Here is an 18,300-nt window from a genome sequence, read left to right on the forward strand (position 1 = left end):
CTTTGTGTTGCCAGTTTCAGGCACTTCAAATCTCTTTCCAACTGAAATAAAAGCAAATGGCAGAGTCTGAGGCTTTCAAGATAATGGAATTTATCTTCTGCAAATCTGCTCTTTAGATGTCAAGCAAAGCAATTTCACAATATATAGAAAAGATCTTGTCTGGCTTTGTTGTATTTTTATTGGTCTTTGATGTAACTTCAAAATATTAGGCCATATTTTGGTGTTCAATTTTCTATAGGTTTTTAAGACAGCCTGATATAACAAGTGGAAAAAATGTCTGTAATTAGACATAATTCCTAATGCTGAGGCACTCTGGAGAAAGCCACAAGCTTGCTTGATCTGCAAGCTTCATCTGCATGTAAAATTTCAAAGTGCTGCCTAGATCCATGAACTACAGAAAGACTTGAAGTCAGCAGGAAAATGTCAGTAAACAATGAGAAAAAAAAATCCTGCCTTCAGGTCTGAAAGAGAGAATGAAAACCCCAAGCAGTTCACATCTGCAGCACTCATGTTCATAGTGAGGTCGGCCTTGTATGCACCCTCTTGCATAGCCACTGCCAGTGCTTTCAATGCCATTTTCCTTCTTGAGGAGTGCTTGCAGAACAGTGGATTACTCTTGGTTTTTTTCTGTTTCAGAGGCAATTAAAAACTTTCAGGTGATCCTCATATATCTTAGAAGCAATGTCTACTGTAACAACTAATGTTCTAATGGAGCATTACTTGACTCCTGTGGGAGAGGAGTGGTGCAATGGATCAGCCCATAGGTAGCCCAAGAATGGCTAGTCTTACCCCAGGGCCCCATATTGTGTGAAGGCTTTGTGGGTTTGAGCTTTTGAATATGTTTTGTGCATTTTCTTACTTTTCTGCTTGGTTTCCAGTCTTTGTACAAAAAGGTTTCTTCTGACAGAACAGACAGAGTTTAATACTTATCCTCACAGTAAAACAGCAACAAAGAAATACCTTACAAGACAAGCTAAAAACAGTGATTTATGAGGTTTTATGAAACTTTGGTGGAAAAAAGATACTTTGAGTGATTCTCCTCTGATTCTCCCGCAGCTCATCTGCAAGTAAGCCCCTACCACAGAGCAGTTCGGATGCACACAATCCCTAGTAAATTCAACTGATGAGATGGCTCTGCTGGCCCTCTCCACCGCAGCAATGACTCTTGCTGCCTGACTCCAGGGCAAATTGTTGCTGCCAGCTGTGACCCAGCATAATTCTGCTATGCACATGGGCTGCTACATGTACAAGGGTTCGCCAGGGATGGGCTTCTTTCTGAGCTTCCTTCCAGAAAGATTCTTGTTCAATTTTTTTTAAGAAGGAACTGGTTTTTACTGGGATAACCTTACTCATTTTAGCTTGGAGCTGAAGCTTTAAACAGCTCTTCTCTCACTTCCCCTTGAAGGACAGGGAAAGGCTTACTGGCTAGCAACAGTCTGGGGCCCATGAGAAACCATAAAAATGGTCTGATGTTTTCTGGCTGATACTTTTGCCATCCTTGTGCAACACTTGCAATGACATTGAGGTGCATGACATTAAAGGGGACAAAAACTTGTCCAGTTGTTGCTGGTTTTACTTTCGTACTTTCTGTCCTGTTGGCCTAGAAGATACTGTATTTCTGTGTGAATCCTGTATAACTTTGTTGTTGAAGGATTAAAGTATGCTGTGGCACTGTCACCATTGCAGTTTGTTTTTCTTCTGGGATAACACCATTAGTGGTGGCCCCCTTCTTAGGATGATGCCTGCCCTTTATTACACTTACTACATCCTGCAAAGTCTCCTGCTTATAATAAATTACTTATTCTTAATCATATGTAATTTCATACAAATGTGCACTTTGCTAAATGATGTTTGGATGCCTGGGAAGGAGAGACAAGTGAACTACATTCCTCAAATGTTGCCTAGCAGGGCACATCTTCATTGGTGAGTGGTTTTTTAATAATGTCTTACACAAACAGAAATTCTTCATTTAGCTCAGATGCCCTTTATTATAGTTTGAAGTTACCAGCAAAAAAACAAGGAAATAAGAGAGCTCTCCATGCAGGAAAAAAAGCCACAATATCCTGCCACTGAGGACTTGCAGGGCTTCAGAAGTATGCTTAATTCAAACAGGAGTGTGTAAATACTCTTAACTCAACCCAAGAGCAAGCTAACACTGTAAGGGGCTGGCCTACTTTCTCTTTACCTGCCCATGGGGCTCAGGGAACCCCTTCTTCCATACAGGGTGGGGGTCAGTGTAGAGATGAAATAATTGTTTTTCCATAAGATGACTCACATTGCAAAGTTGTACCCTGGAATTTCATAATTAAATCTTCCACAAGTGGTCCTAAAAGGCCTCCTTTTAACCATGCCAAAGTAGTCAAAGCAGAAGGCATTTACACATTTCCCCCAAAGACCCAGTCCTTCCATCAGCTCTCCAAGCAATTTGCTGACTAAATTCACTATGTATTTGAATAATTTATGATATGAGTAAATTGATTTATGCCAAGTGAAGAGGTTGACTACTGGGATGCAGCAATGCCAACAGAACAAAATTGAAGCTGGAGACAGGAGGAAATGAACCCATAATAATGGCAAGCAGTATTGTATGCTCCAGCAGCAAGAGACAGCTGTGACCACATCTGAAATATGAGTGTTTGGAGCAACAGCTAACAAAGGTTTTAGAATAAGCAGAACTCAGCTAAAAAGAATCTACTGGTTTTGAGCTGCAAAATAAGATTATTATAAAATGACTGAAAATTAAATTGCAAATGTTATGTCTCATTTCAATTTTTTTTTTTTCATTCAGATAGTATCTAAGTAACATTCCTATGCCTTTTACTTTCCACTGACATTGAAGAAATGGAAGTCTCAGCTTGTGCCAAATGATCTGTCACCCCAAGCCCTTGACCTGGGCAACTGATGAAGGCATGTTGCAGATGCATGGACTGCAAAGACTGGAAATATTACACATCTCAAGTAGTGTAAGCTGGCTGTGGTCCAGCTTACACCAGCTGCTGATTAACTCCATAAATGTCTTAGAGCAGAAACAGTTGGAGGAATTATGGTTTACATTCACTAAACACCAATGAGGGCTACCTAACTAGGCATGCCTTGCTTGCATTTGTGGCCAGGAAATTGATTATACCGAGGATTTTTAAAATTCCTCTTTCTTTAGCTGTTCTTCAAAGAAGTCATTACATGCCACTGTTAAAGCAGCAACTAAAATGACAAATTCATTAAAATCCACTTCATTGTCCTTATTGGAGTCCAGGTCATTCATAATTTTATCAACCAGGAAGGGGTCCTTTTGGCCCTAGAGAGAAAGAAAAGTGACTTAGCTGTGCAAGTCTTGAATGTGCAATTCTGACATGCCTAGCACCACTGCTTTGTTACAAGGCTGGTGTTATTAAATAAAAGGCTGCATCAAATATGCACCTGAACAGTAATACATCTCTAGTCACTACAACATCAGAAACTAAAGACAGTGCAGCCCTTAAAATGTATACAGGTTATAAATAGGGACTGAAATGAATCAGATTTTAGGAGGTACAGAACATGGATTTCTTTTGTCAAGGTGCACCTGTAAAGTGCATTTCTCTGTATCATCCCTTGACAAACAGCACTTAGATTTCCAACAGAACACTCATAAATAGTCATATTATATCTCCATTCATCAAATTCAGAAGACTTCTGCATGGCAAAAAACCATCCTATTCAATGGGAGCAATCATTGAATCTCATAATAATAAATCAATAGCCAAGATTAAAAGAAAATCCAGTTCAAGGAAATGGATGCAATGCAAAGAAAATCCTTCTGGGACAGGGTCCACAATAATTTTTACAATTAAGTGGATACATAAAAACATTATTTTTAAAGCTTATGATTCCATAAAAGCATTTATGCTGTGTAATGTAGAACATAACAAACATGCAAAGAGATATTCAAATCAGCAGCTTATCATTGAAATGATTCCTTAGCACCTCTCTGCAGGGCACACGAGCAGCAGTACTGTGTGGCCAGTGTGCACAAGCTATTTTCCTGTCTCATGAAAACTGGTTGCTGCATTTAATTCTTCAATGGATTTATCTATGCTCTATTATTAAAAACAAACAAAGAAAGAAACAAACAAACTAACTGACCACTATTTAGCATTGATCTTGTGCTGCTTCTAGGCTGGCCTAGCCCTCTTGCTCAAAAGCACTGTGGAGTTTGCAGAGCACCAGTACCCATCTCTGCTGCCAGTGGTACATGGGAGGATACTGGGGCTTGACCACTCTCTGAAAACTTATTTCTCAAATGAGACATTTGACATCATATTCTTCTGTACAGCTCCACAAGGAGGTGCTATTTCTATTCAGGCACTTGGATAGCTGTTTAACCCACTCATGATACAGTCACTCAGGAGATTCAAAAGCTGCGTCTTACTGAAAGGAAGTCAGTGAGCTCACTGGTGAGGAGCTCCTTCAGTTCTCCTTTACTGAGCTTGTATCTGTCTCCTTCTTTGCCCGAGTAGTGATGAAAAATCCTGATCAAGGTGTCCATTGCATCTTCCAGTGGAGTGGTCATAGCAGTGAGCAGGAGAGCTGTGGGGCAAAGATATGGTCACTGACATTGCACAGGAGTCAAACCAAAGGCCAGTCTCTGGGAAGGGAAGGAGGGCCACATGAAGACAGAAATTGTTAGGCTAAAAGTTAGGCTTTCAGTTGATCCATCCTGTTAGCTGTGTGTGAGCAGGGATGGACTGTAATAAGAAAACACCCATGGTCCTAAACTCATAAGCAATTGCTTCAAAAAGGTAAATGGAAAGAAAAGATTTTTATTTAAGAAAACAATCTACCGTGTATCCATTTCATAAAGCTGCTGTAAAAGGAAATATTTTGTGCCTATACCTGAAAATACAGGAAAAATGAAGGCATACTTTCCTACCTACTAATTTAAAAATTTTCTCAAGAAAATCTCTTCAAAAAGTTCTATCTGTGAAAGTGCATTTATATAGAAAGCTCCACACCAGTTTAAAGAGGGTCAGAGGAAGATCATCCGTAATAAGAATAAGTATCATCTGTCAATTTGTTCAGTCATATTTGCTTGGGCTGAGCCTTTTTCCTATAAATTGCCTGCAGTAATCATGTGTGATCTGGTCATCCCCATGGTTTACTTCACTGAGCATACAGTAAGAATGTACACAGGGGAACCAACATAAAAAAAAAAAAAACCCACCAAAAAAAAAAAAAAAAAAAAAAAAAAAACCACAACAAAAAAAACCAGATGGAAATGCAATTACTTGCAAAGTAGTGGACTCTAAAAGTTACTGAAAGTAGAAATCAAGTACAAGTGAAACATGTTGAATAAGCCCCGGAGAAAGATTAAAAAGCCAGAATGGACTTCAGGGTAGGACTGGAGTCCTAAACAGTATCATCATGCAGAGGTTAAGACTTACCTGCTTTACAGGCTACAGAGGTGTACACAAGAAAATATGCAGATCGCAGGAGGTGGTGGTCACCTTCCCTTCAAAACCCATGCACAGGCTCTTGTTTATCAGGCTGAGAGGGTGGATTACACAAATAGAGACAGACGTATAATTGTCTCAGGGATGACGGGTCTTCTGTTTCCCTCTGCATTTGCCTAGTCTGTTCAATAAAAGCCTCTTGCTGTAACTGGGTCACTAAAATATTCACCAGCCAGAGTAAAGGCTGTATTTGGAACGCATGGGATAACTTTTATCATTTGACCTTTTACAAATATGCCCATTCAGGGCCTTGAAGGTCAAAATTAGAAAATGCCAATAATCATCAATTTGATATAAAACAACGTTCCACCATTTTTAAAAGAACTTTCTAATCTGTCTTTCAGCATTTCTACAGTCTAAGTGCCTCAGTGCTGGAAGCCAGAGTTGAAGGGTACCTGGGTACCTGGGGGTAAGCTTGTACGTGAGATTGCCACATATCCCCGGAGACATCTACTTTAATTGTCAGACATCTCCATGCACCTAAAACATTGTCTCCTAACAAATGAAATTCTTGCTGTAGTAAATGAATCCTCAGGAGGAAATCAGGGAACCAGTTTCAGTGGAAGTTGTGTCTGGAATTACAGTGTACATTGAACTACAGTCTTGGCTTCATTTTTACAGTACTGCACAAAAACTGTAGTCCAGCATTCTTTCTCTGAATAAATGACCAGGCCTCAGAAGAGCAATAAGTGTCTTCTGCCTCAGCTCCAGGAACTTGTTCATGCTGGGAGTGATGGCTGAGGGATGCAGGAAACAGCAGCTTCACCACGGTAGGGCTTACCACCCCAAATAACAAATGACCAGGGCTTTCATGACAGACACATGAAACAGAAAATTACTTGTGAGTTTGCTTGAAAGTTTAGCTTCCCTTAATAAAGCCTTATACAAGCTGCACACATTTGTCTAGCAAGCACAACTGTGCAGATGAACAGGGCATGGAGCTGCAGCTCCTTCCTTATTTCATTCCAGCAGAGGGAAAGAGAATTAGGTGAGCATTGTTTCTAGCTCTGAAATCCTCCAAGCACTCCTAATTTTGACTACTACCATATATCTCAGCTCACACCCCTGCCTGCCTCCTGTGCCTTCAGACGGGTTTCTTCTGCCTGTGCTGTTGAGACAAGTCTCCACAACCTGGGGGTCTTGTGTGGGCCTCTGGGGAAAAAGGCAAGGAAGAAGAGGGGGTGGAACACAAAAAAATACTGATAAGGGAAGTGACCATGTGTAAAGTTTCCTTTCCAAAATAGGCAGGCCCTTCTGGCTAGAGGTCCCTGCGGGCATGCACGGTGCTGTGTGCGGGGCATACACCTGCAACTGCCATCCCCGTGGCCAGGAGTACTCACCAGGGAAGGGCAAGCCAGCACTCAGGGAATTATTAAAAATGGTTAAGGTAGAAACCAGAGGAACAAGAGAAACATATCTCTCCTGGAGTCAGAGGAAAGCAAGGAGGAAAGCTGCTCTCCATACCTCTTCTCTTTTTGGGGAAAGCTCATGTGTGGCTGATTTTGTGCAGGAGTTGTCCTTGTACTTCTGTCCTCCTATAAACTTTGGGGTCTAGCTGGATCATATAGAGCATATGAGAGAAGAACATGAGTGATATCAGGCACAGCATATCTCTCCCACTCAGTTCTGGGAATCCTCTGTGTCTGCAGATGAGAAGAAAAAGCACAGAGCTCCTAATGCAGCTACAGCCACATGGTTCTGTCTTGCCTGTGATTCACTAATGATTATAACTATTGCTCAGAAATATACAGATAAACATCAAAATACTTTGTTGTTTTTTGGTTTTGGGTTTATGTGGGTTTTTGCCATTTATTCAACAGCAGTTTCACCCACGACCAGAAAAAAACCCACAGCTGACTCAATATATAAGCATGAAATCCTTCTGTTTGTCTATATATTATTACACTGATCCTCTGGTTAATGAATATTGCAAATTAATTATCTAAACAGAGTCTACAGGAGGTACAACTTCCAGGAAGCAGGTGTAAACTTTCAGAGCTGCCATCCTTAGGACAGAAGAAAGAAAGGGTTTCCTCTATTATCTCCAGAACATTAGCTCAATAATTTATACAGTGATGTAATATATGCAGATTCTTTCTACAGGTACTTTCACTCCAGCTAATTGTGCAAGGAACCCTCTTTTCCACCCACTAGTGGGTGACATACACAGGGAACAGCTGCACTGAGCTTGTTTGTCAAGGGGTCCATCCAGTTTGCCGAGACCAGTCCTTTCTTCCCTGGCTAGCAAAATCCTGCCAGTGGCTCCAGTGACAGCAGATGTCTCACAACTTATATGAAGGCAAGTCCCAACATTGTCCATATGAATCTGTAAAATATGTAGAAAACTTTCATTAACCCTAAACTGGAGTTTAGAAGTATTTCTGGGTACAGTTCTTTCTTCCTGTTATGCCTCTGAAGCACACGGATCTGTCCTCTGTGTATCAGCCAAGAAATTTATGGATTTAACATGGTCTATCTACACACAGGAAGGATGCCAAAATAGTGTAAAATATCTTGGTATAGATGGAGAATCTGAGCCAGTTGTGCCCCAGGTAGGGGCAGAGGGTCCTGTTACAGAGCAGCTTGGTAATCAGAGACCACACACCCAGTGCCAGCTGGCTGTGGCAGCTCACATTACAGCTAGTACTTGGCAATACATCACCATCTGAACAAAGCCAGGATACTCATTCTCCTTGCATTAGATCTGCTGATCAGTAGGGCAAACCCATCCCTTGGAGATACAGTGGCTCTGACTGGCTCGTGTTTTTTCTTAATTCAAACTCATACCAACATGCAGTAGTCTTCACTGACTGATCCACTCCCATGTCCGGTTCCTTCCACAAGGGTTTTGCAGCTAGGTTCAGGTAATGTTTCATAATTATGGGGATATCTCCTTTAAGGCAGTGGTCCTGTGTCCCAGGATGGTGAGCAAGGCATCTACTAAGTTGTAGTGGTAACAAAATCTTACACAGATTTTCCAAGGTCTTAGTAGGCTGTTGAGTTATTCCTGCCTCAGTTCCTCCTTCCTGGTTTCCAAGAATTCATACAGCAGCTGCTACTTTGGGGATGGGACTCCAGGGTCCGTGTGACTAGCTTTCTGTTGCCAAGGAGCATCTCTGAGCAGTGAGGGCTTCTGCCCCATGCAACTTGGCAATGGTACATGTGCTTGGCCATGCCATGGTGTGAGGGGTGGCCACCGCAGCTCCAGATGCAGAGCTCACCATGTTTTTCCATCTTCTCTACCCTCCCTGTGAGCTCAAGTGGGCCCATTTACAGATGACTGGCAAATAAACTCACACCTTCTTCATCACCAGTGCCAAACTAAATAGTAAAAATGCAACAGGAAAAAAAGCATTCCAGATTAACTTGATTTGGTTTTTCTGGGCACTCCTGATGTTAAATCAATATAGAAAAATGAGAGAAAATATAGTGTTCTCTTAATTTGTGTGTATATAAAAAGCAGGAATATTCTTTTGGTCTGGAGCTGCCCCTTAGTGTCCTGCTGAAGAACTGCTTCTTCCAGATCTCAAGCCAGCAACAACTGCTAAAGCTGCAGGAGCCAAGGGAGAGAAACTCCCTCCTGTCTGCTCCAAGGTACACACAGATGCTTCACTCCTGCTTTACCACAGTAAGCCCTGTTCAGGGGTCAGCACTGTCAACAGCACATCAATCAAGAAGCATTATCATTAAAAATTACAGAGGAAGAAATAACACACAGCCCTGTTAGCTAGAGGTATAAACTCTGCAGAGAATTTAAGTACTAAATATAGGTCAGTGTTCAAATAATGGAATTTAGGCACATGATTTGCTGAAGTCAGACTTCATATAGCACTAGTGGCCCTTAACAACTCATCCCAAACTTACCAACTGCAGAGGGAAAAAGAAAGTTCAGAAGAACTTCAGGTTAATGCTCCTGTTTGGAGGTAAATATAGGAAAAGTCTAGAATAGTGTCATATTCTCCAGAAATGTTACAGGAACATTCTGCAAATAGCCACGGATTCTTGTCCAAGTGCAATGGGATCAAGAAACCTCTAGAGGGCATCGAGAGCCAGTAGATAGTGAGGGTATAGTAGGAGTGCTATAAAAAAAGGTAAGGACATGGCTGAAAGCCTAAGTAAGTATTTTGCATGTGTTTTCACTGTGGTAGAGCTTGGAGAGGTTCCCAGAGGATAGAGAAAAAGATATGTTGAAGAATCTGTCTCAGTCTGAAATGAAGGTAGAAGATGTTATAGGACAGATCCTCAAAACAAGAGGTAATAAGCCAGGACAGGATGGAATCCAGCCTGGACTTCTAGAAGAACTTGAGGCAAATGAACAATGGGAGCCTCTAGCTCAGGACCACAGCAAGGAAAACTGACTGGTATAATGCCAAGCACTATCCAGAGAGCCAGTGAACATTAGGTCTGCTGTCATGCTGTTTAAAGAGGTAGAGACCCACCTGAAAACCAGAAGGGTGAGAACATGATACACTGTACACTGGGAACACGGTACACTGGGAAAAAGTAAAGAGGAGTCACAATGCAAATCTGCTGGCACTCCCTGAAGGAGTTTGTGATGACTGACCTCCCAGATTACTGCCCACCGTGTTCCCAGAAAGCATTCCTTCCTCTTAAGGAAATTAGGCTGCCATGGGATACAATGAAAAGAGTCACAGAGGAAATGTCTAACTGGAAGATAGGTAATAAAGAATAAATTACTGAGTTTTGCAAGGGAACAGAACAAGCAATGGGTCTCACAGGCACATGTTCTGGAGGCAGTGCTAATCAATATGGTCATTGGTGATTTCAGAAAGGCAAGGAGAATGAATGGATTTTTTTGTTGTTGTTGATACAAGTTATACAGAGACAGAAGTTAAAGTTCCGCTGTGAAGGATGCAAGAGAATCTCATGAAATTAAGTGATATAGTGTCACATAAATTCAACATAGATTAAACACAAAGTGTCATGGGTACTTTATAAACTCTGGTTTGACTATAAGAATTCATGAGAGAGATCTTGGGATTACTGCAAGTGAACATATTGATTCAGTAAGAACCTGAAAACAAGCAAGGCTAGGAAAGAAATGAAACACAAAAAAGCCAGAAGAGTTTTTATGCCACTGAACTCAAGGAAAGCCCATTTATTCAACATCACGGCTGTCTTCCCACCTTCATCTTACTCTCAGTACAGCAGAATTATAAGAGCAGCAAAGAAACAGCTTCTGTGTTAGAAAGAGCTAAATACACAAGACAAATACACAAGAAAGAGATAAATACACAAGTAACTGGGAATGTCAAAGAATTATGTGTATCCAACAGTGGCATAGAGAAGGTAAGAAGTAATTATTCATTGTGCTTACTGTACTCCCTAGATGTTCTTACAGCGATTGCAGCTGCAGTTGCTCTGAGGGATCTGGGCCAGAAAAGTGAATTTCTGACAGTACTAGGAAAGAAGCTGGACCAACCCTACAGGTGCAATGCATGTTTCAACAAGAGCCAGCTTGAGCATTAGAGGCTGGTGTGAATTAGGAGGCAGAGGTAGTTAATGTACAATTGATTTAATTGTCTTTAAAAGACAAAGAAATTAGGTGGTTGTTCTTGGTTTAATGAGCACCATAAATGGCCCAGTTATGTTGCATGCATTTTAAAATCAAGAACAGCTGAGATGGTGGAAGTAACATAGAAAGTCAACAGGCATAATTTCCTCCTCACACCTTAGAATGTGGGGCTGCATGTTTTCTCTCCATTTGGAGAAGAAATTGATAATACACTATGGTGTGTAGATACACTCCAGTGTATCAGCAAGATGCACCACCCTTTCTGTTGTGCCTCTATCCCTCCCTTTGCCGGGCAGTAGCAGGAGCTCCTGGTGCCCAAAGCCCTGGCAGGTACCACGTGCAAGCCATACCTCATGCCAGCCATACCTGGCCAGTCAGGGAGCTCTCTCATGTCAAACAATGTGATGGTCCCTGGCCTTCCTGTTCATCTACTGGCTCACACCCTGGCCACACACTGCCAATCTCAAACCACAGCCCTGTGCCACCTGGTGTCTGGTGCCAAGAGGCTAGGTATAAGTCCAGCATGGTGACAGAGAATGCACTTGGTTTGTGTGTCCCTGGAAACAGCACAAACACATTCTCAAGCCTTTGCCAGCACTTGCTGGGTGCTGCTCTTCTCTGTCCTCTGTTTCACTTCTCATTGCTGTTTTTATCCCTGCTTCTGCGCCTCCCATGAATAACACTTGAAGCCTTTCAGCCCCTGCATTTGCAAAGGGCTCCCCTGGCTCTAGTAGCCTTCATCGTATCTCAGACTGTACCATGAGATTCTTACAAGGTTGTGCATCATTTCCCATCATCCTGCTACAGGAAGCCTGTTTTCTGTGGGTGATCAGTTAGCTCACTTTCAAGTCTGCTACAGTAGATGCACAAAATTAGCGTGAATGTAAAAAAAAAAGCATGAATGGGAAAAAAACCCCACCTTCAGTGAATAAAACCAAAGACACAGATGTTGGAAGAGATGAAGCAAACACAAGTGATTGCAGAACTATTACTCAACCAATACACATCATGGTTAAAATATATCATCAAAATTTGTGAAAAAAGGGAAATAAAAATCACCAAAGTGAGTTAAAATGGGTGAGTAAGAGTTTTGAAGGACAGAAAGCCTACAAAGAAATTACACTGAAATGTGTACTATGTCCCACTAAAATAAGACATCGTGTCTGTTGTAGAAAACAGAGCAGTCATCCACAAATTCTTTGCTCTATTGCCTTCTGAAAGGATGTTATGTTTTATTGCTCTGTTCCATTTCCCAAGTACTTGCATTACAAAGCCTTGAAAAAGCTTGAGTTACTTTCACAGCCTCCTCCTCATCTCCTCCCTGCCATGCTGAACAGTGTTACACCTTTTATCAGTGAATATTCTCTTTACTTTAAAGAGTGACATAACACTGTTTAAATTCTTTCTTAACTAGAAGACATTGTACAGGTTGCATTCAAACTCTCAGTAGTTTGCAGTAAGTTCTCCACATCTCAGCTGTTATACCTGAGAGTTTAATAACATTTTGTACCTTCTAAGAAGCATATATCACTCTGAACAGAAATTCCTTCATCATCAGATTCATATGAATTTCTGTTGTTTGCTTTTCAGATATTTGAAAATATCAGAGTCTCTGAGCTTTGAAAAAGAGAGCATCAGTGAGTAATATTATGTGCAACATTTTAAAATTGATGCTTTTAGTTCCCCTGCAAGATTGTTTTTTTGTTTTTGGTTTGGTTTGGTTTTTTGTGTTTTTGGTTTTTTGTTTGTTTGGTTGGTTGGTTGGTTTGGTTTTCTTTTTTGTTTTTTTGGGGGTTTTTTGCCTTTTTTTCAGTGATTTTAGATTTTACCTGAAAGTCTTTTCCAAACTAGCTCTTTTGTCATAATTTAAAGGTTGTTTTAAAGTTCATTGTCACTCTGTTATTTCCAATGAAAGCAGGATAATACACTGACACATATGCAGAGACTAGTGTTAAATGAGGTTTTAGGTGTACTTTTGATGATACAAAGCACTACCATTCCTGAATTAAAAAGCTTGAGGATATCACTATCCCTACTTGTTCTCTTTTTCTAGAACATTCTGGTTTCTTGGGGTAATTGGCAGATGTAAGAGGCTGGTGGGTTTGCAGGAGCAAATTTCTGCTACTATCTTCTTTCTATTGTGTTGAGTTGGATATTTAAATATGTTCCTTTTGGTACAAAAGTGAAAGTATCCTTATTTTATTTATTTATCCTTATTGCTTATAAAAATAAGCAATCTCAAATACCTGAGGTTGTTAAGATTCCTTGGAGGCATACTCTGGCAGAAGTATGTCAGAAACTAGTATTTTATCAGTAGTGACTGCTGCCTTAATTCTACAGATCTCTAATTATGGCACCTTTATTAATTACATGTGTTGTATCTTCTAGTGGTCATTGAACAATAACAGGCACTGATGCCTTTTATTGTAGGGATTGTATGTAAAATTATGCCACTCAAGGAACTTTCCAATCAATTACAGATGTTGCTGATCTGTGGGAAGTTCCTAAATGATATAACAAAGTATGTATTTTTTTGTCAGGCAACTGAGCCCAGGCTTTGCTCTTTCTTCATTCTTCAGGTTACTGCCAACAAAAGTCTTCAGTAAAATGAGAGGCAGATGCTCTCATTTCCTCTAATGATGCAATCCCACTAATGGGACAAGTCCAGCAGTCCCAGTTGTTCCTGACTCACCTGACACAATAGGTTGCAGCTTAAGAAACATATCCCAGCCCACATGATATCAAAGAGACGAGGACTTGCAGAATCTTGAAAGAGTATCACAATTCCTCACCGAGGAATCACAGACTCACACAGAACCACAGAATCACTAGGCTGGAAGAGACCCTCAAGGTCGCTGAGTCCAGCCCATGCCTTAACACCTCAGCTAGACCATGGCATTGAGTGCCACATCCAGTCTTTTTATAACACATCCAGAGATGGTGACTCCACCACCTCCTCAGGCAGACAGTTCCAGTACTTTATCATTCCTTACACAAAAAACTCTTTCCTAATGTCCAACCTATATCAGATAGATGGTCTAGCAAAACCAAGTACATATAAGGCTCTGCTTTTGCTCAAAGATTGATTTCTTACTTAAGGAGTACATTCCTTTTCTTGAGTCCACTCTTGTGAAGCAGCCTCAGCCACCACTCTCAGCAACATGAAGTTATTTGTAACTACAATGACCACGGTAAATATGCATTAAGTTACAGGTAGAAGTTGCAGATGAAGCAACATTTCCACAATGGAAAGCTTCACACGGGCTCAGATGCTCTGGAAATAAAGACAGAAATCAACTATCACTGACAATAAACTTCTGCATGCCATACTATTCCAGAAATCTGGGGATTGCAAGATTTAGACAAAAACATCTCTTCTTGCTCAGATAATCTTATGCTTTGAAGATTTGGTTTTAGCAGTGTTTCAAATCCAAGAAAAAACAAAGGAGATTGAAAGATTTTGTGAGAATATTCTGCTTTGAAAGTTACACTCCAGGGGCCCCATATGTCCCCAGCAACCTGCTTCTCTGATCCCAAACCTATCAGGGATAGTCCTTCTTCTTCTCTTACATCAGATATGTATGTGTATTTTGAAATGGGGAATTACAAAATAAAGCACAGCGCACGGAAACGGGATTGTCTTTCACGCTAGTTTGTTAAAGAGTGTGCAATAACAGCCAGAAACAGAAGAGGGAGCCTTTAATCAGCTCTGTTTGCAGGTACTCAGAAAATTAAACAAAGCACGATCCTGTATGTAACATTCTTTCCCCAGATGATCGACAGCTAGTTCCTGAATACCAGCGACCTCCTTGGGCTTGGGCTGACAGTTTGGTTGGCATGTGACACATACCTCTCCCCCTTCGCTAAGAAGCCGTGGTCCTGCACCATGCCGTGTCCCTTTTGTCTGCCCAGACGGCACCATTTCCCAGCACTGCAAGCTTCCTGAAGCTAGGCTGATACAACAACAGCGTGGGTGTGATCTCAAGGCGGGTTGTCTACTCCACGGAAACATTAAGAGCCACAGACCTTGCATCTCTGATTTCAGTGCAATGGCTTCGGCTCCCCATGGGGAAGCAGCTGCTCTGGGAGGGAGGAAAGAGGCTGCGAGGCATGATGAACTACCTTCTGCAGGTGTCTGCCTACTCGTTTAGGATGCTTAGATACCGAGGCAGAGATGTGTGTCTTGAGTCCACTTCAGGTTACACACTGTGAGGAACTTTCACTTTGAAGGAGGAATGAATTGCTCAGCAAAGAGGTACCATGAGTTCATGCTAAAGGAAACAGTGCATCAGCTGGCATAGGATGTGTGCCATGTGCACACTTGAGTGACACCACTACCTGAACAAGAACACAAAAGGTCCTTAAGCCACAGTGCCCTGTGGAGCCCTTGCTCTTCCTAATCACATCTGACAGGTCTGGTTCAGTGTCTTTGGGCGCTACAAACAGCAGTGACTCTGGGGTTGGTGTTCATGCAAAATAGTGTTTAAACTGTTTAAAACAGTGTTTAAACTGTTTAAAACACACACGGAAGATAAAAGACTCTTGAAACAGGAGGGCTGCTGACATGTCTCTTTTCTAAAGGCCTGCTATCTTGATTTGAGGTGTAAGCAATGGAAGCTGTGACCTCAGCAGCAAAATCAGGCACTGCCATTTCCCCATGTCTGGCAGAGCTATCTCCACTCTGCTATCCCCTGTCCTACAGACAGAACCTTCTGCATCCACCTGCCCATGCCCTGCTACAGCACAATTACCAAACTGAAGGTAGCTGGCAGTGGACCCTCTCTCTTCCATTGCTGTTCCATTGCTTCCTGTTGCCATCGCTTCCTCAGCACCTTCCTGGCTCAAGCTGCAGAATTTGGTTACACAGAGCTCACTGTGGACTGACTTTTGCTGATGCTGGAACTCTACATCCTTGAATAGCAAACCTGAACAAAGGCACCTGCATTCTTCAGAGACATCAGACCAAAGAGACCCTTGACAAGCAGTTCACCAGCCATCACCTTTAAAGACTTCCTCTGTTATCTCCATTGCTGACCCTGCTAACCAAAATGCCATGCTTGCTGGGAGTGCTGCAAGGCTCCACAGCCTTGTCTGCTTACCCAGGGTCTGGCAGTCACTCAGGCATTTACTGAGGATCACCTTACTGGCTATTGTTGTAGTATTCTTGACTCTGCGTATTTAGTCATAGTGACACCGGGAGCTTCCAGGCAACCAGCCTAATATACACAACACAATCTTCATAAATTATGACAGAGCAGTTCCGTAACTTCCTTTCAGCATTTCATTTCACCATCAAATCACTCTTCACCCCAGCTCACAAATAATATCACTATAACACAGCCACCCCGAGCACTTCCAGCTGTGCTCCTGAAATTAATGGAGACACATTAGTGACTTCAAACCAAACCAGGCAACTTCATTTGAATAGAATACAGCACCACTTGCCTCCAATATGCCCTGAATTAGTGCTAGGGGCTTGTCCTAGATACTTTTACACTTTAAATCATGTTGTTCAGCTCAGCTACTCACAGAAAGCCAGACAGGTTTGCCAGACTGGGATTTGAAGATGAAACGTCAAGGGTCGTGTTGTGTCAGTCTGAAAGTATGCGCTAGTCCTGAGTCACCGCCAGCTAAATACAGAGAACACCACAGTGTGGCGCTCCCTCCCGAGACAATGCAGTCATTTTGGCTCATCGACTGCTTCTTATGCTTTCTTTATATCCGCCTGGCTTTTGTAAATGCATGACACAGGACACTCTTCAGTACATTAAGGTAACTCCTTCTACCCATCACATTTTAATTTATGTTCTTCAAGTTAATTATTTCATTTATTTCCTCTTATTTAGTGGGTTAGCCTCTCCAAAGAAGCAGCATATCCTTGTTTTACCCACCTAAATTACTCCTTTTTCCCGAGTGCTTACATATGCAGACACAGGCTCCATCAAAACGAGCTGTACCTCTCCACTTGCTGCAGTCCACAGGATTATGTGACAGAGCAGTCCCCACAACAGTCATTCAGCTGGGGAAGCATAGACCCAGCTGCTAAACCACAACACTATGAGTACATAATGTCCTGAACTCAGACTCTGTGGAGAAAGCATGAATACTGATGGTGTTCTGCACTGCTACACTGCCATATAATGAAAGACAGCATAGCCCAAATGTTCAAGACTTCCCTGAATAAAGCCCTTACTAAGCAACAGGAACTATATATGTACCATGAACTGTGGAAGAGTATTAATCTCCTCTCCAAGAGATCACATGGCCATTAAAAGCCTGGTAAATGCTATAAACTGGGGGAGGGAGGGGAAAGGATATTATCAAATAAACAGCACTTCAGACTCAAACATACTGAACTCTGTCCCCAGCAGTTTGCTTCTTGAAGGTGAGGCACAAAGCTGGAGTGCAGTTGCTGAACCAAATGCAGGTGATAACTGCAACAGAGATATCCACTCATGCCAGTCATGTTTGTTCTCAGACAGAGCACTCACCACTTGTTGCATACTTGACAATTAAAATCCTGCCAGCCTTAAAATTATTATATATTGATTTTTAGAACTATTTTAAAACACAGACATCCATACTGCCCATTGTTTCATCAGAGATGTCTGCACCAACTGACTGGTCATGGGAGCTGTAATATCTGGAGGTGACCTATTGATAGAGCTTTTCTTCTCCTCCCACATTTTGTTGCTTTGCTTCACTGTACAAGTGCTCATTCATGCTCTTTACTGCATATCACTAATGCTTTTGGAACAAAGGATTGAGGCTTAGTCCATGTGTGCTACCTACAGACCATGTTGCTGACATGCAGACCTCCAAATACAGACCTAACTTTGGCAGCAGGACTCTGCTTTACAGCACCCACAATAATCCCATGGAGACCAAGTGTAGCAAGCTCCATCACGAAGGTGCAGTCCCTAGGTTACAGCTGTATTAGGGCTCTAGCTATGGGTCAGGTGATCAGAAATTGAACTTGTTCTCTTCTGTGGACACTCCTATGCTCTGGCAAAAAGCAATATCCTGGTGGGTATCACACTGACGCTAGCTGCACATAGCATTCAACAGCTATGTGGCAGGGAAGCAGGGTACCCAGAGACATGGGAGTGGACACACTAGCTATCTCTGCACCTGGAATGCTGCATCTATACTGAGGCACAGACGCTGGAGATTCTGACAGGATTTAGTCACAAATACCAGGCAGTCCTTGGTACTACTGAGCTGACTGTACCACAGGTGCAATCCCAGGTTCTTTATGAACTCCAGAGCATAAAG

At 41.9% G+C, this 18,300-nt stretch overlaps 1 protein-coding gene across 18 annotated transcripts; it reads right to left on the reverse strand.

The window, feature by feature from the left end:
• Positions 1–1,624: 1,624 nt before the first annotated feature.
• Positions 1,625–17,175, reverse strand: S100Z (S100 calcium binding protein Z). 18 transcript variants are annotated; one of them, XM_064404689.1, is made up of 6 exons: positions 16,125–16,200; positions 7,656–7,815; positions 6,954–7,132; positions 5,421–5,523; positions 4,409–4,566; positions 1,625–3,295 (listed from the first exon to the last, which is right to left on the reverse strand). In XM_064404689.1, exons 5-6 carry the CDS (start codon positions 4,547–4,549, stop codon positions 3,137–3,139), a joined length of 300 nt encoding a protein of 99 aa, XP_064260759.1. In that variant the 5' UTR covers positions 4,550–4,566; positions 5,421–5,523; positions 6,954–7,132; positions 7,656–7,815; positions 16,125–16,200; the 3' UTR covers positions 1,625–3,136. The 18 variants fall into 18 exon arrangements, with proteins under 18 accessions (XP_064260759.1, XP_064260757.1, XP_064260750.1 ...); XM_064404687.1 differs by lacking the exon at positions 5,421–5,523 and having other exon boundaries at positions 6,954–7,044; XM_064404680.1 differs by lacking the exon at positions 5,421–5,523.
• Positions 17,176–18,300: the final 1,125 nt, after the last annotated feature.

Source organism: Passer domesticus, chromosome Z (genome assembly GCF_036417665.1).
Source record: "Passer domesticus isolate bPasDom1 chromosome Z, bPasDom1.hap1, whole genome shotgun sequence".
Taxonomy (NCBI): Eukaryota; Metazoa; Chordata; class Aves; order Passeriformes; family Passeridae; genus Passer; species Passer domesticus.